The sequence below is a fragment of the Nelusetta ayraudi genome, unplaced genomic scaffold (genome assembly GCF_046127955.1).
Source record: "Nelusetta ayraudi isolate G7.1 ecotype Tasmania unplaced genomic scaffold, CSIRO-AGI_Nayr_v1 ptg000094l, whole genome shotgun sequence".
Taxonomy (NCBI): Eukaryota; Metazoa; Chordata; class Actinopteri; order Tetraodontiformes; family Monacanthidae; genus Nelusetta; species Nelusetta ayraudi.
The window spans coordinates 1,756,888-1,778,488 of record NW_027466144.1 but is presented as its reverse complement, the minus strand read 5'-3'; the positions used below and the strand labels follow the sequence as shown (position 1 = coordinate 1,778,488).

Sequence of the window (21,601 nt, the reverse complement as noted above, 5' to 3'; positions counted from 1 at the left end):
GAACGCCGCCTGATGGGGGCGGCCAGCGGCTGGCCGAGGTGACCGACTGGCTAATAATAATACCTGGCAGAGGTCCCTTTGTCAATTATGTTTACCCCAAGAAAGAGAAAGAACAAAATCCTTATGCATAGATGTCAAGTCCAGATAGAGTGAATATTCATTTCCACTGAGTTTCTTTTTTTCAATAGAAAACGTTCCGTACCTTAAGAATCATAAGGTAGATGAAAAAAGAATGCCAAGAAAAGAGGAAAATCTGAATTTTATTAACATCTATTTACAAGGTTGTACAGAGAGAGATTCGGGAGCAAAGTGGCACTTATGTTCGAGCAACAGGCAACCTATTGGCATGAATGCAACTGCAGGACAAGTTGTTTGCTGTGCAAATCAAGTATGCAAAGATTTATTTCTTGTCCTGCGGCAGCTGTGTGTGTGTGTGTGATAATTATTACATAATTACTATTATCCTTGATCTGTTCTTTTTTAAATGTTTAAATTAAAATGCAGAATTAGTTTAGGAGTTACTACAGTGATCCAACCTGTAAACTATATATATGTATATCTATATGTGTATGTATTTAAAAAAAAATCTTCCGAGGGCCGGTCTGATGACTACGACTCCAACGTCTGTGCCTGTTCGTTCTGCTCGATGTTGGCCACGAGGCCCTTGGCGTCCACTGGGACCCGCATTGGGTTGTTGAAGTACAGCTTGTTGTCAAAGGTGCTCTCTCCCGGGCTGGCCGCCGGGACTCGTTTCCGTAAAAAGAGGAAAGCACCGAGTGCGGCGACGGCGATCACCACGAGTATGACCGCCACGGTGACGCCGGCCGACCCCCCCTGAGAGACCTCCTCAACCACGTGAGCTGCGGCGGGAAGAGCAGACAACAGCTGTTAGCGGTGATGCTGATCTTCGTCATGTTCTTGCAGTAGATCATTTCAATGAAGCTGGTTAGAATGGAGTTCAATGCAGAGTCAGTGACCCCAAACTTTTTAACCTACCAACTATTGGAGGCTTCTCAGTTGGCAGGACGACTAGAAATAAGGAGAAAAAATGTTAGGTGCACTTTTGTAAGCAACATTTCGGCGTAAAAGCACGATGACGTATGGAGCAAGGCCTCCTACCTTTGGCCATCTTACAAATGTAGAACTTGTATCTGGTGCAGGCGTTTGTCGCCCACTTGCCGGACTCGGAGTTGAGTTCTGCGCATGAGCTCGTATGTTTTTCCGAGTTCCAGTTGGTGTAGTCCACGGGTCTGCCGTCGATCCACATCCACTCACCTGGGACAAAAAGAGAAGCCCGAGCCGAGCATAGATGGATGTTCTAGTTTTTCTTTTTTACATTTGCACCGGAGGAGTTTGAGTACAGCTCCACCGAGACACCGAGGTTTAGTTTCCATTTTTTTCTCCACCCTCACCTTCGTGATTCTTGTACAGGCCGATCCAGAAGCTGGGAGCGCCATCCTTCAAAAGGTCAACGTTGTGCTGTATGAAGATGCTCTCCTGCGGGTCCACCACGCTCACCATGGCGCCGCCTTGATTTCCGCACACACAGAGCACCGCATGACGCCAAACTTTAGACAACAGGAGGACTTACTTCACAACAGTCCGACGGGCGTTCCTGGTGGCGTACCCAGTTTCAAGCAGTCAACTGAGGCTTGGGCCCAGTTGCTCCTGACTGAACTGAAGGAGTAGCAGTGACCCCTGAAAGGGATCCAGGATTCTCCCTTCTTTGGTTCTGGGCAGTTTCCTGGCAGCTGAGGAGGATCAGTGGGAGCCACAACTGGGGGAAAGAATTTACATTTTAGCAAAATTTTACTTCTTTTTTTGAAATAAACAAATACACATAATACATCATTTTTTGTCCCTCTGCTTTTAAACACTTCTCCTAAGCATTGGCCACAATGTATTCATTATATGATGAATGTTGGGACTTAATTTTTTATTTTATCAATGTTTGCTCTTGGAATTATTATCTGCATTGCAGTTTTATTATGGCTGACAGCCATTAATATTAAACACCACAATGCTATTGCAATATGTTCTACGGTACATGCACTGATGCTTTTCCACAAATGAAGTTCCTAACGGACAAATAAAGTTATTTGAATTTGAATTGAATAATATGAGACAAATAAACACGATAAAATCAATTTGAAAATGCGACAGCAAGGTGGACTGACGTGGCGACTTCTTGCAAAGGGAATAATGTGTCTCCGAACACTCGGCCATCTTCCATTTCCTGTCCACGTCCATGTACACACAGCCGTAGTTTTTCTTGGGCTCATCGGGGGCCCATTTGGTGAACGACAGCTTCCAGTTGTCGACCCACTGGAACCTCCCCTGAGTCTGGAGGAGAGAGATCATCATCATCATCATCATCATCATCATCATCGAAGGTTCTCTCTTTTGCCTGTTTCCACTCGCTGCTCGTGGAGACCCGACGACAACCCTACCACGTTGTTGTTGAGGCCGATCCACGCGGGCTCGCTGTGCTTGTGCATGTGCAAGGTGATGAAGGCCTGGGCGACCGGGTCCAGGATGCTGGCCAAGTCTCCGTCGTCTGCCTGGCACTGCCTCCTCGCCTCGTCCCACTTCATCTTCTGGGTGAGAAGCTTGTACGAGTCGTTGCCAAGTTTGTAAAAGGCCGAGGAGGATGCGGTGGTGGCCGGGACGGCGATCTGAGAGTCTGCGGCGTGCACACACACACACACACACACACACACACACACACACACACACACACACACACACACACACGCGCGCACAACAGCACAGGAAGTTGAGGGAGGTACAGAAAAAAACAAAACAAAAAAAAGGCACTTAGGGCCAATTCCAATTCCTCCCTTAACTCCTCAATCTCAACCCTCGCCCTTAACCCTCAATCTTTGGCCCTCAATCTTGGCCCTCAAAAATAAGTGTAAGGGCTTAGAAATGGGACACGCCTTAAGTGCAGTTACGTCTTCAGACTATGGGGGGTGGCCTTACGCCAAAGCTACGTCCAGTCTGTCAAGAAGACGACAACAACGAAGAACAAGGAGAAAAAGTGAAAGACGGCGAAAAAGGAAGAAGTCCTCTTTCACTCCACAACGAGGTATACAAGTAACGTGAAGCCGGGACCGCCGGTCTGGTTGACAAACCTCGTAAAGTAAAAAAAAAGAAATGTTACGCAACAACGATGTCAATAATCCATAAAAAAGTCTTAAACTAAGACAATAAAATGGTGTGGTAATATTTATATCTTTATTAACAAAGAAAATACTTCAATTTGTAGCTCACTTTTACATCGCAATCTTTTTCGAAGATGTCTTGGCGAAAATACGCAATGCCTTCTGGGTAGCCCTTACTGCCAAGGGTGGTGCCGGAGAATCTCAATATTGAGGGCAATACAGCCCTTAAACTCGTCCCTCAACTTGACGTTCTTAGAATCGGGACAGCTCTTGCACCTCGCGGGAGCGCGCATTTTTGAGATTGAGGGTTGAGATTGAGGGTTAAGGGAGGAATTGGAATTCACCCTTAGTTTGCAGTGGTGGCCAGACTTGTGTTACACTCACCCACATTCCTCTTGCAGACAAAGCCTTTCTTTGCGTAACAGTCTTCCACCTTCCAATTTCCGGTCAATCTGGGGATGACGCCCTCCATGATGACACAGTCAAACATCTACGAGGAGGAGATTTACACCTTTCTTTTGATTTATTTCTTTGCGGCGCCATTCAAAGAGGTTTTCATCGTTTTCATGCAAACAGGAGGAGAACGTGAAGTGACCTCATCGTTGTATGTGTTCCGGCCTCTGGGCACCGACACAGGGTGGCCTTTGGCCCAGTTGGTGAATCCAATGCCTTTGCCGTCAGTCCACACAAAGCGCATCTCCCAGTTGACGTCGTTCATGCCGATCCACAGACTTTCTTTGTATTTAAGCATCTGTGTGGTCAAGAAAGCTAGAGAGCAAAAAAACAAAACAACAGCAACAAAATAACATAAAACTGTGATTATCCAGCTGTCACAGAAGGAAAAGTGTAACTTGCCTTGCTCTCTGTAGTTGAGGATGGAGACCAGATTTCCTCCCTGGTTCTGGCAGTATGAGCGAGCGTCTTGCCAGTTCCTCTCGTCTGCCCCCAGAACAAATTTGTAGCACTGCGTCGACACCAAGAAGAGAAACAACCAATCAAAAAAAGAAATCACTGTCGTTCTGTCAAAGTCAATGTCCTGCTCTGTGACAGATAGATAGAAGCACACAAACCCACCCTGCATAAATTCTTATGCATGACGCAAGCATGCGTAATCCACTTACCTTCCCCTGGAAAGCGACCCACTCAGGTGCACAACCTCCAGTGGGCGCAACGGTCGGAGCCACGGTGGCGTTGACGAAGTCGCTGCTCCTTTTGCAAATGGAGGGCAGCTCCAAGCCACAGTTGATGTCATTCCAGAAGCCTGCGTGTGCGCGAGAGAACAGTAAATAGGCAAGGCGGACGACAGCGGGGCCAGCTGATGCGTTCGATGACTCCAAGCACACCCATTGTCTTGTATATGGTCACGCAGTTCTCGTCGTTGTTGGCAAAGTTGGGTTCGTTCTTATCCCAGGCCGTGTAGGTGACCGGCGTGCCGTCCACCCAGCTGCAAGACCAGAGTTTTGCTGTTTTCTGTCGTTTTTTTTCTTATTTCAGACAAGATTGTGATGCTAACCTGGCTTACCTGAAGGATTTATCCAAATTCACATACATGCCGATATAGTACTGGCCAAAGGAGCCTTTAGATATCTGTTGGGGACCGTAGCAGCAACAATTGAAAATGTATAGCCATCTTTTTGTCAGGGACATTCACGGAGTATGTTCTGCATTTCTTACCAGCTTCCATAAGAAGTGTCTCTCACTGTCCCCTGTGATGACTGCCAGGTCGCCAAAGTTCTTTTTGCAGAAGGTTCTGGCCGATTCCATATCCGTCACGTCGGTGTTGATGAAATATTGCGTGTCGTTGCCTATAAACCAGCCGTCTTCTGTCTTGTTGTGCACTAGTGGAGGAGACAGAGATTCATTAGAGTCGATGAGCCCATTGTTAATGTTCCCCTCATCATCATAATGCAGCATTGAAGGACATTTGAATGAGATAAGACAATAATACGTCCACTTGTTGAAGATTTGCCAGGCATTTTGCAGCTACATTAAGATATTGTTCTAAAGCACAACTCAAGTTATTTTTAGCCATGTTTTGTTAAATTCTCAATAAATAAAGCAATTTGTATGTGTTTTTTTTTTTTTAATATATATATATCGTCATCATCATTAACATGAATGGTGGCAGAAACTCACATTCTGGAGCTTCGGTCGGCTCTGGTTTAGGTGACACACCTGAATGCAGGAGATCCAAGAGGAAAGGGTTTAATCAAATAAGGGATTTGGACTTCTTTTTCTTTTTGATTCTTTTTTCTTTTTTGATACCTTTGCGGATCTGGCAGTACCAGTCATTGTAGGAGCCACAGTGCGCATCATTCCAGCGCCGCCCGTAGTAAGCATAGACTTCTGCACAGTGTTCAGCATCATTGTGATTATTTGGCTCGCCCATACCCCAGTTTTCATAGTCAGTCTGGAAAAATGAAAATCAAAGAAATTCAAATTATTCGTCCAGTTATTATAGTGCAGATGAAAACAGTTTAACAACAACACTAACACTTACAGGGGAAGCGTCACTCCAGGTAAAACCTTTATCAGGAACCAGGTGGAAGCCGATCCACGCTGGTTGTGAAGGACGAGGTCTGCAGTGGGAAAGCAGCAGAACACAGAGAGGTTTAAAGGCTCCCTTATTTTGATTTTTGTATGTTTAGGGAGAGGCTGCAGAAAATACATACTCATTGCTGTTCAGGTCGTTGGCGTTGTGTAAACTCAGAAGATCGCCACCGATGGCCCTGCAGAAGTCTCGGGCTTCAAACCAGTTCTTCTTCTGCTCCTGTCCTTTGGTGTAAACCTTTAATAATAATAAAAATAAAAAAAAAAGTGGCCAGGAGAAATATTTTCACATGACTTTTGTGCACTTGAAATTACATCCTATTCTCCATCTGTCTGGGTTCTGTGCCTACTTTGAGGCAGAAGTTCCTGTTGGGCAAAGGGTTCCAACCAGGTTCACAGCTGAGGGGTGCTGTGGTCGGCGGCACAGTCGTCACGCGCACGCCCTCTGCTGGCTTCTTGCAGATATATTTCTCCTTGTTGCCGCAGCTGACCACGTCCCACAGTCCAGCGAACGCCCCGGTTGTCATGGCCACGCATCCCTGGTGCCTGTCTTTTGGAAGGACCAGGAGATAAGATGGAAGCACTCAAACGTGCAAATATTGAAAATCAATTGATTGGAAAAACTGTTCAGGGACAATATAAGACACGTAGGTGTTGCGAAGATATATGACGCTATAAGTGGCCTTAAGGGTGTTGTTTTGAACTCAATAGCTTCCTTATAGACATATTGGCATATATTGACTCATTACACAGCAGCTACGATCGTACCTGGCATGCCCTCGTTGAAGTTGGTGAATGTGACTTTTCTTGCGGTCGTCCATTTGAAAGTGTGAATGTCGTCTGTGTTGGAAAGGCCCGTCCAGAAGTACTTCTCCGGTCTCAGACCCACCAAACTGATCAGCAGGGCGTTTTCATACCTGCACGAGAGGACGGAGAAGGAAAACCATTGCAATTATTTTCCTTTCTTTCTTCTTCTAATTACGAGATCCTGAGCTCATAATTAAGACCGCAATGCACTTCCGTAGGAAATGGCTCTCCCAAATTACAGAGCATTTTTTACCTGTTGGTCACATCCACCAGGCGGCCCCCAGCACCCGAGCACGCTTGCTTGGCCTCTTTAAATGTTTTTGCCTCTGACCCGATGTTGTAACAAAAAGATCCGAATCTGGTGGAGCCCTTAAAAAAAAACAAAGCGGTAACAGTGAAAGTGCGGACGGGTGTTTTGTGGACTTGCTTCACTGGAAGCCGCGTCATCGACTTACGAGCTGGCACCCCGGGTTGGTCACGTCATGGGCGCCACCACTGGGCCTGGTGGAGGCCTTCTTCTTGCAGATGTAGCCGTAGGCCTTCTCACAGGTGTGGTCGGCCCACCTGGCGTCCTGCACGAGGCCGGCAGTGTTAGTGCCTCACCCCCCAACGCCTCGCACCTGAGCTACCCCACCACTCTGGACCTTTACCTTCCCCCTGATGTGGACGCAGTCCTCCTGGAGGTTGGTGGCATGAGACGGCTCGTCCACGTCCCACTGGGTGAAGGTCACGTGGGAGTTATCCGACCATTCGAACAGCATCTGGTTCCTGCGGTCATTCAAGCCGATCCAGAGCACGTCGGTGGGCACTGCGAGTGTGGAAAACGCACGTTTAGAAATTGTGTTTGATGTTTTGGGTTTTTTTTTCAGACGAAACGATGTGCGTTCAGATGTGCACACGTACAGTATCCAGACTGGGACAGGACGAAGCTCTGCTCCTCTATGTTGTGGATACTGGCCAAGTCTCCGCCCTCTTTGTGACAGGCAGACAATGCATCCTTCCAAATCATCTTTTTGTTCCTCTCCAAGTAATAACAGTTCCCTGCGTAGGGAACCCAGTGACTGGAGCAGAAACTGGGCTGCACTTGGGCTGCACACGGAAACCGAAACAAGGAAAAGACACACGACGTTGTCACCAAAACAAAACGTAACAGAAAGAATCTTCTTCTCTTTAGAATTTAGCATTTACATGGCGGTGGGAGAAGCCTGTTCACGGCCCCTCTGCGGCAAATGTAACCAAATTTTTTGTTGCAGCTGTTGCTCTCCCACTTGGAGGCTTTTCCAGTGTTTATAGTAGCACAGCTGAGACCAGGCTCTGAGGATGGGTGACCTGCGGAAACCACAGATATGTATATTATTCGTCTTCGACAGCACAACAGTCTCTCTCTATTTTAGTCTTTGTTAATTTTGCAGAAATCTGGAGATGCACTTTGAAAGTTAGCTGATTTATTTATTAACACAATGTTGCCTGATCACTGCGCGTCTTCACTGACCTGGGACCCAGTTTAAATATCTATACGGGTTCCCGTTGCTCCACTGCCATCCGCTGTCAGAGTCCAGGCTGTTCAGTCCGGTCCACATAGACGTCCCCAGAGAGCTCGTCAACCCTGATCCAGGCCGGAACCAAATCACTTTATCGACTGTTTTCCCAGTGGTGCAGCAGCGTTAGATACACGGCCGGCTTTGTACCTGAGATGTACGACTGCTCGTGCAGCTCCACGATGCTGAGGAGGTCGCCGCCCTGCTGCTGGCAGCTCTTCCTGGCCTGGTACCAGTTCAACACCGACAGCTCGTTCCTCTGGTACTCAACCCCGGTCACTGGGTCTTTGTCCCAACCTGAGGTTCCTGCAGTGTGGTGGACACATATGGAATGATCAATACAAAAAATAAAGAAAGAAAAAAAGTCATATGGATGCACTCATATGCAGTTAAAAGTTCTGACAGGTCTAAATATTAATACTCCATGCAGTCGATTTTTCTATAAAACAGCCCAGTAATTCATCAAAATAGGTTTGAAAGAATACACGTTTTGCATATTATTAACTAGAGAAACTTGATATTTTGTGTTTTATTCTTTTTTCTATATTATATGTGACCCCTAAAGGGAACAGCAACAAAGGGAAAGACGATTATATCATATTACACTCAAACTCAAACTCAAAACAACTTTACATGAAGTGTTTCTGTGTGCGTTTTTCCCCCGAGAGGAGTGAAGAGGAGGAGGAGGAGGACGGGAAAGGATGAAAAAAGGAAAACAAGGACAATGGTGTGCTGACAACTCGTGACAGGAAGATGGTTGTGTTGTCGAGCTGTGGGACAGGAGGAAGGGGGTCACGAACCAGTGGTGTCAGCACCGACCCCTTCACAGTGATAGCACCTCAGTAAACCAGATGATCCTGCCGTCTCCTGGAGCATTATCAGCAATTTAGTATTGAATCAGGGACTGAGCCCCAGCGACAGACCAGCTCTGGAGCAGAGCAGGTCGTCACCAGGGCCAAGACCTTATTGGGTTTTTGCTTTTGTTTGTTTTTTAAACAAGATCTGGAGTCGTCGTCTTTTTTTTTCATGTTCCTCGTGCCTACCTCCAGTGGGACAGAAGCCCCACTTCTGGTCCGTGTCATAGTCCCTCACTGTGGCACACCACAGCCTCCCATCCGAGCGACCTTCCTTGGTGCACTCAGCGTGCCATTGGCTCTGGAACCTGAAGGGGAACTGGCAGGGTGTTCCCAAGGCGTTCCCGCCGATTGTGAAGATCTCTGAAAAAGCAAAAAAGAGGACTTTAGGGACGACAGCCAAGCCCTTCCTCAACAACACTGAACTTGACATGAACTTCATGACCCTGATGTGCCATATTAAATCATTCATGAGATGTTTTTGCATTTTATAACAGGCAAGAAATCTGCAATTTCTTTTTCTTTTTATTAAAAGTCAATATGTGAGTGTGAAATTATTTCAAGATTTCTTACCTTGGAAGCCCTTTGAACACAAGTCGCCGTTGGTTCCATAAATGTTCCAGCGACTCCACAATCCCGAGCCTTTGTAAATCATCATGTTTCTCTCATTTTGGTTTCCCCAGTTCAGGTGCAGGTCCTTGTCCTTGAGACCAAAGAGCGTCTCGTTCTTGCACTGCCAGTGCTGCAGGATGTTGCTCTCGTCGCACTCATAGAGCAGAATCTTGACCCAGTCCTTGATCTGGGCGACGCCCATGCACAGCTTCAACTTGAGACTGAGGATGCGCGACTCGGAGGCCCAGCGGAACTGCTGCTCCTTGGCGCTGGGATTGCAGCCGGCCACTGTGATGGAGGAGGCGCTCTCCACCTTCACGCACTTATCGTGGTTCTTGTTGAAGATCAAGAAGGAGCCGCTGTCTGGAGGCAAGCACAGAACAGTGTCAGCTGCACGGGAGAATTTCAGATTCAAATCATTTTGAGTCAACTCTCAACACAGTTGAAGTACAAATAAAGGTGAGCAAGAACCTACCTATGTCTGCAGTGATGTGAAGGACTTGCAGGAGCCCGAGGAGCACGGCAAAGCTGGAGGACGGCAACATCTTTGGTGTGTTGCCTGCACGGGTGCAGGACAAAAAAAAGTGGTGGGACGAGGTCGCAGGAGTGTTTTCAAGTCATGGGAGAGAGGGGATGTGGTGTGTGTGCAAAGGTGTGTGACAGTGAGCAGCAGTGACACAGAGACACGGCTCTTGGCCCGCTTAATCTCACCGATGGACATCCTGTCACATGGGGAGCTCCACAAACCACAGCAAATTCCATCAGCTTCCACAATTTCTTAGAGTTTTTTTTTTTTCCGAGGGGGCAGGACGTGGAAAATAAAATGTCAGGACAAGAGAGTGGTAATAAAACAAAGGCTTTGGATGCAGCTTGGAATGTGATTAATCCCAAGAAGCCTTTTAAAAACAAATATATTGTCTTTATCTGATATTTCTCATCATAAAAAGCTTTGTTCCAGTCAGTGCCTGGTCAGTGAACACAGTTTGATCGAAACAGATTTTGATTGAATGATTGAATATGGTCTGGGGGGGTGGGGGGGGTGGGGGGGGTAGTCGATAGTTTTTGTGAGATAGTCGTCCCTAAGAGGTTGTCGAGAGTTTGGTCGAGAGGGGCAGCAACGATGATACAAGTCCATAGAAAGAAATGACAACAGGAAATCCTGCTTCCTATGGGTGGAAGCAAGTGGAGATCTGCACACTGTAACCTCGTGCAGCGGGTACGGACAGCAGCGGCGGAGCAAGAAGAAAGCCTGGAGAGAGAAAAGAAAAGGCTGATGGCATGCAAAACGCTGAGAGAAAATCAGCTTGTCTTTCTTTTTTTTTCTTTTTTTTTAGAAAATTCATCAGAAACGGTGATACAGTTCAGAGGAGTATCGTATTGTGCTGCTGCTGTTGTTTCAGCAGCAGATCCTGGCAGTCGGGGTCTCAATTGGGAACAATTTGGTTTGGCATTCGCACCGACACACTCTGCTGTTTAAAGACACACACTGCTGTTCAGATTCATGTCGGAATCAAAGCTTTCCGTCTTCTCAAAAGCAGAAAAAAAATGACCTTGTTTTCTCTTCTCCGGTTACAATCAGGGTTACAGTTTGAGGTCTGTCTCTGTTTCTGCCAGACCAACTGGTTTACTTTTGTGTTTCTTTCTTTATTTTTAGCCGTTTGATGAGAAGACCTCCTTCTACCATTTGAAGTGCCTCCTGACTGTTACTGTAGTTTTGTAGGCAGAGACAAATTCTGCTGAATAGTTGGAGGAAAATAATAAAAAATAAAATATACAGCACATATTACTGTGCTCTCTGCAAAAAAAAAAAATCTTGATTCAAACATTTGTATGTTTGTCATTTATTAATCTTATCAAAATATGTTTCAGAGGTCACACTTTTTGTTTTCTTTCGGTTATTTAACAAGGCAAAGATAATCCGACTATAAATAACATGGATTTCTGCTTTTAAACATTCACCGCACTTATTTTGATTAATTAAAAAAAGAAAGTCTGCACACGAGACACCGGTACAGGTACATTTCCAAAGAGCCATGTTGGAGAAGAGTTTTGAGGGGTTAAAAATAAGTTTTTCACCAACACAAAAGGTAAATAATCTATAAAACAACAATAATGCCCCTGGAGCTCCCGACTGGCCTTCAGGCAGTCCCAATGTTGCGTGCACACGGCTCAAGCACCAGCATTTCTTCAGTGTGTTTGCAGCAAACAGAGCTGGACCACAACTGACACTGTGTTATCAGTCTTTTGTAATGGCTTTTTTTTTTTAGAGGGTCGAGTAGGGGGGTGTCATGCAACAGCATGCTCGTGTCAACATAGGCTGTCTGCACAACTAGAAAGAAAATCTCATCATGACTATAGAAGCAAATTTGCTAGTCTTGATTTATCTTTAGCAAATATATTGGTCATTGATTTATTCATAGGTGCAAGAAGAAACACCAGAGGGCTATTTCTGTCTGTTAGGAAAAGAAGAGGAAATATTGGATATTGTTGAGCTAAATACAGAGTTGTTACTGGCTGACTCACTGGACCAGTGGCACCAATTTTAACTCAAGGACCTGGTGCAACTCCCAAATCATATCAAGACCCTGATCCAACCGTTTGTCTCTTGATTTTAAATTTCCCATCGTTCATCATCCTGAAGAGTTTTCAAAAGTACATTCTCTCGGTATTGAAGATCCTCAGCTTGGTCATAAAGTTGAAGTAGACGAAGGCCAGGCAGACCAGCAGGTTCTTCATCAGATAGAGGATGGGCGTCACGAAACCGAAGAAGGCGATGAGGCCGACTCGCACGAAGAAGAAGGGCAGGTCCTGCATGGCCACGCCCAGCGAGGAGAGCAGCGGGCTGTGGGGCATCACCACCACCCGCAGGCAGGAAAGGTAGCTGAAGATGTAGATGGGGAAGACCCAGCCCGAATAGTAGACCAGGGGATGTCCGGCCACCCTCACCATCTCCACCGTGTCCATCCAGAACATGAAGCTGTCCACGAACACGTCAGCCCGGGCGTCGCTGGCGCACAGGAACCTCAGCGGGCCGCTGTAGGCGTATTCCGGGAGGCGGTAGTCTGCGTGCAAGCTTCCTGAGCTCAACCCGGAGACACTCAGCTGTCGCCCAGGGTTCTCCGGCAGGCCCGGGACCATCCCGTTGGCCTCTGGCCGAGTCCTGGCTCCGTTCTGGTTCCTGTCGGCGAGCTGGTGGGCTCTTTGCGACATCGGCGCTGGAGCTGGAGCCGGCGCCGGAGCCGCCTGCCCGGGCGCAGCGGGCCCCGGCACAGCTGGAGCCACCGGAGTCCCTGGTGTCACCGGTGCTACTGGTGCCGCTGGTGCCACTGGTGTCACCGGCGCGACTGGCTCCACGTGTGTGAGGACGGTGGTGGGGATGTCGGTGTCTCTGGGCACGTCACTGGCTGGAAACCAGAGTGGAGTTTGGTTATATTTTGCATTTGTGCATCATCAGTGTTGAACATCATGAGTGTTTTGAGACAACAAAGGTACACGGATGACAATCTTCAATATCAATCTGGATGAAAATTAGTGAAATATCTGTCTGTTACTGGTTTTTGTCTAATTCCCGACCAGCCTTTCATCGAAAAGCCTGCATGGCAGCAACAGGAATCAACAGTGTTGGATGCAAATGACTCTGCTGGATCGAAGTAATGCAGAACCAAATCATCGAACCTCGAAATAAAGCATTTTCTGTCACAAATCACGTTCAAGGATTTGCTGAGGGAAAACATTGGAACAGCATTTTTGTCCAACTATCCCGCAGCCGCGCTTTAGAAAAACACGCACTTTTGCCAATTCAGCGGCCAGTTACAAGAAGCAGCGGGGGAAGTGAGGGGAGGCACACTTCTCACTCATTTCCCAGCTACTGCATCAACAACTGGCAAGAAGTCAAATAGCAAAAGGTTCGCTGAATCATTGGGTGAAGAAGTGCCAAAACATGTAACCGCGAAGTTTAGCAATGTGAAGCTGCCAACACTAGAGAGACACCCACTAGAGGCTGATGGCTGTGCTGTGCTGTGCTGTGCTGTGCTGTGCTGTGCTGTGCTGTGCTGTGCTGTCTTACCCTGGCCAGTCAGTCTGCACTGGCGAATCCTCTCCACAACATCAATGCAGATGAGCGAGAAGAGGACGAGTGACACTGGAAGCTCTGTGAAGGTGTCGTTTTTCAAGTTGTTATTGATCTGAACCTGTGCAAACACATGTGGAAATTAATGCTTCTGCAATATTAATTCACTTTACTTTGTTCTATTGATGTGTCTCTAGCCTGTAACTGGACTTTGCATAAATAGAGCAAATAATAGTTGAAGAAGTAGGGCTTGAAGATCAGTCTAGGGCCTGGATGGAGCACTCGCACCGAGCATTCCTGATCTCATGTCATGTCACTTCCAGCTCTTCCAGCTATTTCCCTGAGTAAGAACTTTGTTCAAACAGGACGCAGACCAAAGCAGACGAGCCGGTCTCTTTGGCCAGAATTTATGGCTCTCATCTAATACACAAGAGTTTCGCAAAAGGCCCCGAAGGTCACGTCGGGCCCTACAAAGGGCCCGCATGAAACATCAAACGGGGTCCAAGGTCTGCGACCAACAGGAAGTGAAAATGTGCCTCATGGACACATAATTTGACAAGGTTAGAGCCGACAGGAAGAGCGGCCAGTCTGCTTATCAGCAGCTCCTTATCCACAACACTTGCTGTTCCTGCCGCTACGAGCTGAACGCTCCTCACAGATCAACACCTTCGTTTATCTTCTACTGCGGGAGTAGAGGAGAAGCTACTGGTCACAAAGGCCAGGTTGCAGCGGTCAGCCAGTCTAATCCAACCATTTGAATGGTTTCCTAAAATAAACTGCAAGAACAACTGTCATTTTAATCGGGCAACAACAGCGAGCTGCAGCATCACGGTGAGGGAAGAGTGGATGTCGGGGTGGCATGAAAAAAAAAAAAACAGAAAAACAAAATACAAAATCCGGTGCATGCTGTACCTCAGAGCTGGCGATGAGGAAAGCAAAGCAGGGTAATGTGGACAGGATCACATACACAAGGGCCACAGGCCTCCTGATACAAAGACAAAAGAAGAGGAAAGACAAAAACAAAGTGAGGAAGGAAGATAACGGCCCGTTTGCAGGACCTGCTAACTCATGGCGTTCGCCAGCCAAGTCGCGTCCCACCAACCAGCTCGACGGGCCTGTTCAGACTCAGAGCTGCGCTGGGCTGCTGACAGCTGAAAACAAAAGCTGGGCCTGCATTTCTGCCTTTCCTGGCCGCCCGCCCCCTTCCACCAGGTCAAACGGCAGCAGTAACTCACCACTTCTTCCTGCCGGTGAGGAACTTCTTCTTCATGAACACCATGTACTTGAGGGGCACCCACACCAGCAGCGCCGTGGAGGTGATGTAGGCCACCGAGGAGGCCACGATCAGCCAGTAGGCCGTGCTGCCGTCGCTGGGGGGCTGCGCCGAGGCCTTCACCCGGGCCACGATGCTGGCAAAGCGCTGCATGACGATGAAGAGCGGCACGCACAGGCCGGCGAACTGCAGCACCTCGCACAGGGCGAACTTCAGGGTCCTGCCTGAGCCCATGGCCAACGTCGCCCCCGGGCTCCCCCCCCCTCCGGAGGAAAAAAAAAGAGAGCGAGAGAGAAAGAAGGGAGGGAGACAGGGTGTGTTGTCGCAGTGAGGCGACCCCCGTCCCTCTGAGGGCTGCTCGGGCCTCGGCCCCGGGGGGCTTTGTGTGCCTCCACTAGCACTTTCCACACCGCAGCACAGCCCCGGCGCCCTGCTGCCCCAACTGCTTACACTGCACTCGGCATTGTGTTGCTCTGGCGTGACGGCCACACAGGGCGAGAGCCCTGCAACCCAGACGGGGATGAAAACAAAGTTTGGCCACGTTTCTTGCGCCCAACGTGGTTCATTTGAAGCACCAATCAGGTTGGATGTGTTATTTGCTTAAACAGGTTGATTTTTATGTGCAGTCAACACAAGCGGGGAACACCAGGAAACAGTAAAAACAACAACAACAACAACAACAACAACATGCAGGTGGCTGGAAACCAAAGCACTGCTTCCACAGCCACAGAGTGCGAGATCATGACGACAGCTCGCCATCTAGTGGTGCGTCAGGGAAGAGGACTTCACTCCCTTTCTGTCCAAACGCCGACCACTAATGACATGACCTCTTGTTGCTTTGTTAATTTTGCAGTCCATCAGGGCCGACCTCTTGGCACTGCTGCTGTATGAAAGTCAGAAATAAGGATTAACGTCAACACTGCGATGTTCTGGAGACAAAAAGTTGCACGATGGGTCCTTTAAAAGCAAAGTCTGCCATGTTTACAACAACAAATAAAGATACCGGTAATCAGCTGCATGCATTGAGGAAATATCTGCAGCAGTAATAATGGTGTCACTGGTATCAGATGTATGACGTGGTGAGATCTGGGCCAGTCGGGGGTGGAGGTGGAGGGGTGGTGGTGGTGGTGGTGGTGCTGTGGTCGGACCCTTACCCACCACCCCCGCCCTCCTCCCCCTCCCAGCCCCAGCTGTCACCCCTCCTCCCCGGACTTCTCCACCCTGCCTGCCCCCCGGTGCCATGGCGTCCAGCGAGGAGGACGGCACGGTCGAGGAGAAGGAAAACAACAACAAGAAGAGAACCAAAAGCGCCGTCGCCACCGCATGGCTCACCTTCTACAACATCGCCATGACCGCCGGGTAAGTTGCGCGTCTCCGCCGGGCCGAACCGAGCCGAGCCGGGCCGGGCCGGGCCAGCAGCCCTCTCCCCCTCTTTGCCCGGCTGCCTATTAATAAGAAAAGATGTAAGTTAGGAGCCGCCGAGGAGCTGCAGGCGTGTGTTGCTGTTTATAGGACCAGGCGATAAAGCGCCTGTTGGGTTCGGATCACGAGCGCGATTCTACTGCCGAGCTTCACTTTGCTTTTCCTTTGTATTTGTGGTGGTGGTGGTGGTGGGGGGACTGAATGGAAAACACAAATGACGGCTGGGTGAAGCGTTGAAGTGGTTGTTACCTCAGTCAATGAATGACGTGCGGGCACGGTGACATGCTGGCGCTGCAGCCGTGTCCAAATAGGGCTGAGTGCAGCGCGGTGCGTGGTGTCAGCGGCGAGGCCCAGCGCGGCTCCCGACAGTTGCAGTGATAAGTATAGCCGGAGCGGACACTGGAGCTCCAGGGAGGCACGGGGGGAAATGCCCTATGAGCAGATTTCATGTTATTAGCATTAATTGTCATGGATATTTCTGCCCCCAGACAAATTCTTAAAAATCAAAACACAACCTTTGCAGGTGAAACTGCAAGCTGTGCCATGAAACATCAAGGCAGGAGCTGCTCTGGCTTTGTGTATTTCTTCCTCTTTTTTTTTTTTTTTTTTAACCATTCAGCATCCTTTTTTTCCCCACTGACAGCTGCTTTCAGGACAGATGTGGCAGTTTAAATAGATTCTACATGAGGACGATGTGTAGCATTGCCAACTTTTATTCTGAAAAATAAATGAGGCCTCCTTCCCGCAGTGCCCGGTGGTCCTGACCATCACAGGCCAGCGGCTCGCCAGTAGTGGTAAATCATAACTTAAAATAGGGTTTCAAAAAAAGCATATGGTTCACATAGTTTGAACTGCTTTGTTAACAATATATATTAGAAATGATGCGTAAATTGTATTGAACTCTTTCAGTTGAACATATTTTTACACAACAATCAAAGTGCAGCTGAAAAGAACAGGCGATCCTGCTCTTTGCAAGCTACGCAGCCAGTACACAGTTGTAGTGAATGGGTTGTGTCATGGTATTGCCTGCAGCGACGTAGATTATGGTTTTGAACGCAAACTCTATGGAAACAAACGTGAGTTTGCATTGAAAATAAATTTATGTTCCAGACAACTCAGAAATACGGGACAAACCTCCGTCCCGTATGGACGATTCTGTATTTTAAGGGACGGTCGGCAATTCTAATTATATGATATATTATCAGTTTCTCACTTCTGATATAAATATCCACGAGGGCTCGCGGTGATCCATTCTAGCCGCCTCGGCCTCGCACATTCGGTGTTTGCTGAGAAATATAGACGGCTCAGATGGAAGACCTGGCCGCTGCTGAATGATGATGCATGAGGGGGTTTATCAGGCTAACCATTATTGTTGCCATGGAACCAAAACAGACAACTTCAAGTGATACAGATGTGTGCACAAGCTTTGGTTCCTGCAGCGAGGAGTCGTGAGGTTGACCTTTGACCCCCACCACCCACAGTGTTTTTTTTTCTGGTGACACCTCTTGTCATGACTTTTTAGTTTTGAAATACAGGGGTTTAGCTTCAGCAATTGATCTGGTATTCCTTCAGTGAAGCTTTTTTGTTTTTTATTGTCAAAAAGAAACAAACCTACTTCCACTGAGTGCCGCTTCACTGTAAAAGCCGCCTGTGTTTTCCTGCAGGTGGCTGGTCTTGGCCATGGCGATGCTCCGCTTCTACATCCAGAAGGGAACACACAAGGGTCTGTACAGAAGTATAGCCAGGACACTCAAGTTTTTCCAGACCTTTGCCTTGGTCGAGGTAAGAGGACATCATAGTGGGGAGTGGACAGTGGTGCACGAGATGTGATTTAAAACCCTGAGTTTTAACTTTAGGTTAAAAAAAACAACTGAATGAGCAGATGTCTGTCTGTCTTGTCTTCCAGGTGGGACATTGTGCCATTGGTAAGTGACGACCACTCGCCTTGTTAATGTGTCGTCGTTGATTCTGAGGTGGCACCTCGGCAGCTTTCAGCGTTCTCCTCTCTTGATTGGCTGTAGGAATTGTGAGGACGTCTGTGATTGTCACCGGGGTTCAAGTGTGCTCGCGGATTTTCATGGTCTGGTTCGTCACCAACAGCATCAGACAGGTGACTGCCACTTATTTATTTATTTATTTATTTATTTATTTATTTATTAAAAAAAGATTACCTCCTTAGTTCCTTTGCAGACACACTTGAAATTTGAATTCTATTCTGGAGGCCAATATGCTTTTTAACATTACATCGCATTCATGCGAACTAAAGTCATTTTGTAGTTTTGCTGTTGCTCTCACGTGTCAGCACGCAGCAGTAGCAACAGCAGCAGCAGGCGTCAGGTAAATCATCTCTCCCCTCGGCTGTGTGTGTGTGTGTGTGTGTGTGTGTGTGTGTGTGTGTGTGTGTGTGTGTGTGTGTGTGTGTGTGTGTGTGTTTGTCCCTTCTGACTCGACTGAAGATCCAGAGTGAAGAGAGCGTAATCCTATTCCTGGTCGTGTGGACGCTGACCGAGATCACCAGATATTCCTACTACACATTCAGCCTGCTGCACCACCTGCCGTACTTCGTCAAATGGGCCAGGTTGGAGGAGCCGTCGCCCGCTTTCCGGCCGTTCCCACTGTGCACAAGCTCACCGGCTCTGATCCAGACCGGTTCTGATCCAGACCGGCTCTGCATCAGGGGGCTGTGCAGCTGCTTGTGTGTCAAATATTGTGCAGCTTAAACACACGGAAGCATGCGGACAGGTCGCACCATGTCGGACATCCTGCGGCCTGGGCTAACTGCTAACATTGTGCTCACATAACGTTGATGCGAAGGACCAGTGTATAAAGTTTGGCTTGATTTATTATTTTTATATATGAGAATATACATAGAGCAATAAGGGTCTTGCTCAGTGGGCCTAAATATGAAGAGGGGCTTCCTTCAAAACCAAAATTCCTGAAGAAATTTAACACACTGGACCTTTAACAGGAAACCAGCCCTTCTTCTGCAGCAGCATCCAACCTCAGCCTTTAACTGGCGCTCCCTGCTGTTTTAAATCACAACTGCATTGGCTCCTCCTCGCATGTTGGTTTTTACATCATGGCTTTTTGTTGTTGTTGTTTTTTGTGAGAAAACTGCACCAGCCGGCCGGCCGGCCCTTCCTCATGCTTCACATCTTGCTTTAAAGCGTGGAGGAGATGCCAGCCCCTAACCCCCCGCCTCACCCCCCTCCTCACTGAGAGGGCTCATGTTCAGCTGGCCCCGTTTTTTAGGACCATCTGTTTTGGTCATGGAATGTTCGTCCAACATTTCTCTCACTTCTGCCGGGACAGTCCCACTGCCCCCCTCCAATTCCCACAGGGCCTTTTTCTGTGATGTCGACTGCTGATGTCGACTGATGTCGAATGCACTATCTCTTTGGACCTGAGTCATGGTATGTGACGCGCTACAGAGGCCATGTTTTGTCCCAATAGGAAGCAGATTTGTTAGAAGACACTGGCTGAAAGCTGAGGGTGAAAGCCACGCATGGGGAGTGAAGGACAGAAGAGCAGAAACTTAGCTTTTGACGACTTTCTTTTAGCAGTTCGGGTCCAAATAAGCAGGAAATCCTCAAAGCCTTCCAACCAATCAATTTCCAAAAATCAGTTTTCTTTCCAGTCGCTCAGATTTGATTTCAATTATTATGAAATAGTTTGTTTTTCCCCGTCAGTTCAGTCTTGAGTAACTGAATGTTAGTTTCTGATTCTCTCCCAAAGAAAGACTCCTGCTCCTCACTCTGGTTCCCACTGGCTCTCAGCCTTTGTTCACACCTGGCTCACACAGGTGGAGTCTGATTTATCACTTCCACCCGGCCCTCAGCTGCTTCCTCCGCTCAGGCGGAAAGAATCATTCAGTGTTGGACGAAAGAGAAGACTCTGGGTGCACGCATCGTGAATTTGCCCATTAAACCCGCGTTGAAGTGTCAATTGAGCGTGGCGAGCAACTGAAAAGCATGTCTGTGTGTGTGTATGTGTGTATGTGTTAAAAAAATCGACAGCAGATGTGACAGTCTCGCTGTACGCCGCTAAGGCCCCCCCTCCTGTCTCCTTCCCCTCTGCAGATACAACCTCTTCATCATCCTGTACCCACTGGGAGTCATCGGCGAGCTGATGACCATCTACGCCGCTCTGCCCTTCGTGCGCAGGTCGGGGATGTACTCCATGAGGCTGCCCAACAAGTACAACGTCTCGTTCGACTACTACTACTGTCTGATCATCGTCATGCTGTCCTACATCCCACGTAAGGAGCCTTGATTTTTGTTTTTCTGATTTGACAAAGACGCAGACAACCTGGGAGCAAAGAATTAACAACACTGGATAATCTTGTTCCAATGTATTTCAAAGGCCCAGCATTGGTTTGTTTAATGAACAACTCAAACTGAAATATTTCTGGTTTTGACAGTGAAAATTTTTTGGCAATCAAATTTCCACAGTGATGTTGCCGGCTGCTTTTGTTGACCAACACGTTTTCTTCCTTGCGAAAAAATTTGAAGGTGCTATTTTTAATTTCCCTGAGGGAGTCATCCCAAGAGGATCAATAAAGTCTGTCTAAAGTCTAAAGCCTATTGCACAATCTGGCCACTAGAGGTCAGGGTTGTGCACTGAATGCGCATGGATGCTGTCGGAGGCCATGGCATCGCTGCAATAACCTGTTTGAATGTCTGTCTGAAGTGACTCGTGACACAATCAGACATCAGTAGAGGACCTTAACCTGTTTTTTATGTGTTTGTCTGTGTCCCCCCCAGTGTTTCCTCAGCTCTACTTCCACATGCTGCGGCAGAGGAGAAGGGTGCTTCACGGGGAGGTCATAGTGGAGAAGGATGACTAGGCAGCCATCACGTAATGCTTTTTTTTTTTTTTTCTCCTCTGAGCCGCCCAAGCTTCAACGTCGCCCAACCAGCCGCTTCATCACCTGCCATTTTGTCACTTTTTATTTTTATTTATTTATTTTTTTTGCACACATGGGACCTGATGAGATGTTTGAGGGGAGCCAACACCCGTTTGCTTATCAGCAAGGGAGGAGTTCACCAGTACGGCGCAATAAACCACCATCAGTATTTGGCTCCGGGATCGAGAGCCGCCCCAAAACCGTCACAACGGAAAACCTGTTTACAGTCCCAGCGCTGAGGCTGTGGCTCTGACTGTGTGTCTCGGCGGAGAGATGCTGAGTTGCCCGTCAGCCTCGCCGCACCTTCTCACACACACAGTGTCACACACGATCGCACTGGCCTCCCTCCTTCACAATGTCCTACACAATTGGCTTTTCTTTTTCCTCTTTCTTTAATCCTTTGCAG

General features: G+C 47.9%; 3 protein-coding genes across 5 annotated transcripts; 1 reads left to right on the top strand and 2 right to left on the bottom strand.

The window, feature by feature from the left end:
• Window positions 1-242: 242 nt before the first annotated feature.
• On the bottom strand, window positions 243-10,198 carry mrc1a (mannose receptor, C type 1a). The gene is made up of 30 exons (XM_076047517.1): window positions 10,001-10,198; window positions 9,487-9,888; window positions 9,103-9,276; window positions 8,210-8,365; window positions 8,014-8,127; window positions 7,710-7,850; window positions 7,425-7,610; window positions 7,172-7,329; window positions 6,977-7,093; window positions 6,775-6,890; window positions 6,483-6,631; window positions 6,065-6,264; window positions 5,837-5,952; window positions 5,665-5,743; window positions 5,430-5,574; window positions 5,301-5,339; window positions 4,839-5,002; window positions 4,687-4,751; window positions 4,508-4,608; window positions 4,286-4,425; window positions 4,020-4,128; window positions 3,760-3,932; window positions 3,549-3,654; window positions 2,451-2,683; window positions 2,178-2,343; window positions 1,628-1,777; window positions 1,413-1,529; window positions 1,120-1,275; window positions 997-1,029; window positions 243-860 (listed from the first exon to the last, which is right to left on the bottom strand). Exons 1-30 carry the CDS (start codon window positions 10,068-10,070, stop codon window positions 610-612), a joined length of 4,326 nt encoding a protein of 1,441 aa, XP_075903632.1. The 5' UTR covers window positions 10,071-10,198; the 3' UTR covers window positions 243-609.
• A 1,506-nt stretch (window positions 10,199-11,704) lies between these two features.
• LOC142902384 (transmembrane protein 236) lies at window positions 11,705-16,563 on the bottom strand. Of its 2 annotated transcripts, XM_076047389.1 has the most exons (6): window positions 16,539-16,563; window positions 16,200-16,312; window positions 14,830-15,750; window positions 14,507-14,579; window positions 13,592-13,715; window positions 11,705-12,929 (listed from the first exon to the last, which is right to left on the bottom strand). In XM_076047389.1, exons 3-6 carry the CDS (start codon window positions 15,099-15,101, stop codon window positions 12,172-12,174), a joined length of 1,227 nt encoding a protein of 408 aa, XP_075903504.1. In that variant the 5' UTR covers window positions 15,102-15,750; window positions 16,200-16,312; window positions 16,539-16,563; the 3' UTR covers window positions 11,705-12,171. The 2 variants fall into 2 exon arrangements, with proteins under 2 accessions (XP_075903504.1, XP_075903505.1); XM_076047390.1 differs by lacking the exon at window positions 16,539-16,563 and having other exon boundaries at window positions 14,830-15,747; window positions 16,200-16,458.
• On the top strand, window positions 16,069-21,341 carry hacd1 (3-hydroxyacyl-CoA dehydratase 1). 2 transcript variants are annotated; one of them, XM_076047392.1, is made up of 7 exons: window positions 16,069-16,226; window positions 17,954-18,071; window positions 18,196-18,214; window positions 18,311-18,399; window positions 18,746-18,867; window positions 20,369-20,547; window positions 21,053-21,341. In XM_076047392.1, exons 1-7 carry the CDS (start codon window positions 16,108-16,110, stop codon window positions 21,133-21,135), a joined length of 729 nt encoding a protein of 242 aa, XP_075903507.1. In that variant the 5' UTR covers window positions 16,069-16,107; the 3' UTR covers window positions 21,136-21,341. The 2 variants fall into 2 exon arrangements, with proteins under 2 accessions (XP_075903507.1, XP_075903508.1); XM_076047393.1 differs by lacking the exon at window positions 18,746-18,867.
• The last annotated feature ends 260 nt before the right edge of the window (window positions 21,342-21,601 follow it).

Excerpts from the sequence above, each read along its gene's own strand:
- mrc1a (XM_076047517.1), bottom strand. The coding sequence starts at position 10,070 with ATGTTGCCGTCCTCCAGCTTTGCCGTGCTCCTCGGGCTCCTGCAAGTC. Across the intron at positions 7,851-8,013 it reads ATATTTAAACTGGGTCCCAG|GTCACCCATCCTCAGAGCCT; the intron begins GTCAGTGAAGAC and ends TGGTTTCCGCAG. Across the intron at positions 1,778-2,177 it reads CCTTTGCAAGAAGTCGCCAC|TTGTGGCTCCCACTGATCCT; the intron begins GTCAGTCCACCT and ends TCTTTCCCCCAG.
- LOC142902384 (XM_076047389.1), bottom strand. The coding sequence starts at position 15,101 with ATGGGCTCAGGCAGGACCCTGAAGTTCGCCCTGTGCGAGGTGCTGCAG. Across the intron at positions 13,716-14,506 it reads TCCTCATCGCCAGCTCTGAG|GTTCAGATCAATAACAACTT; the intron begins GTACAGCATGCA and ends GTGTTTGCACAG. Across the intron at positions 12,930-13,591 it reads GTGCAGACTGACTGGCCAGG|CCAGTGACGTGCCCAGAGAC; the intron begins GTAAGACAGCAC and ends TCTGGTTTCCAG.
- hacd1 (XM_076047392.1), top strand. The coding sequence starts at position 16,108 with ATGGCGTCCAGCGAGGAGGACGGCACGGTCGAGGAGAAGGAAAACAAC. Across the intron at positions 18,868-20,368 it reads TACTTCGTCAAATGGGCCAG|ATACAACCTCTTCATCATCC; the intron begins GTTGGAGGAGCC and ends TCCCCTCTGCAG. Across the intron at positions 20,548-21,052 it reads CATGCTGTCCTACATCCCAC|TGTTTCCTCAGCTCTACTTC; the intron begins GTAAGGAGCCTT and ends TGTCCCCCCCAG.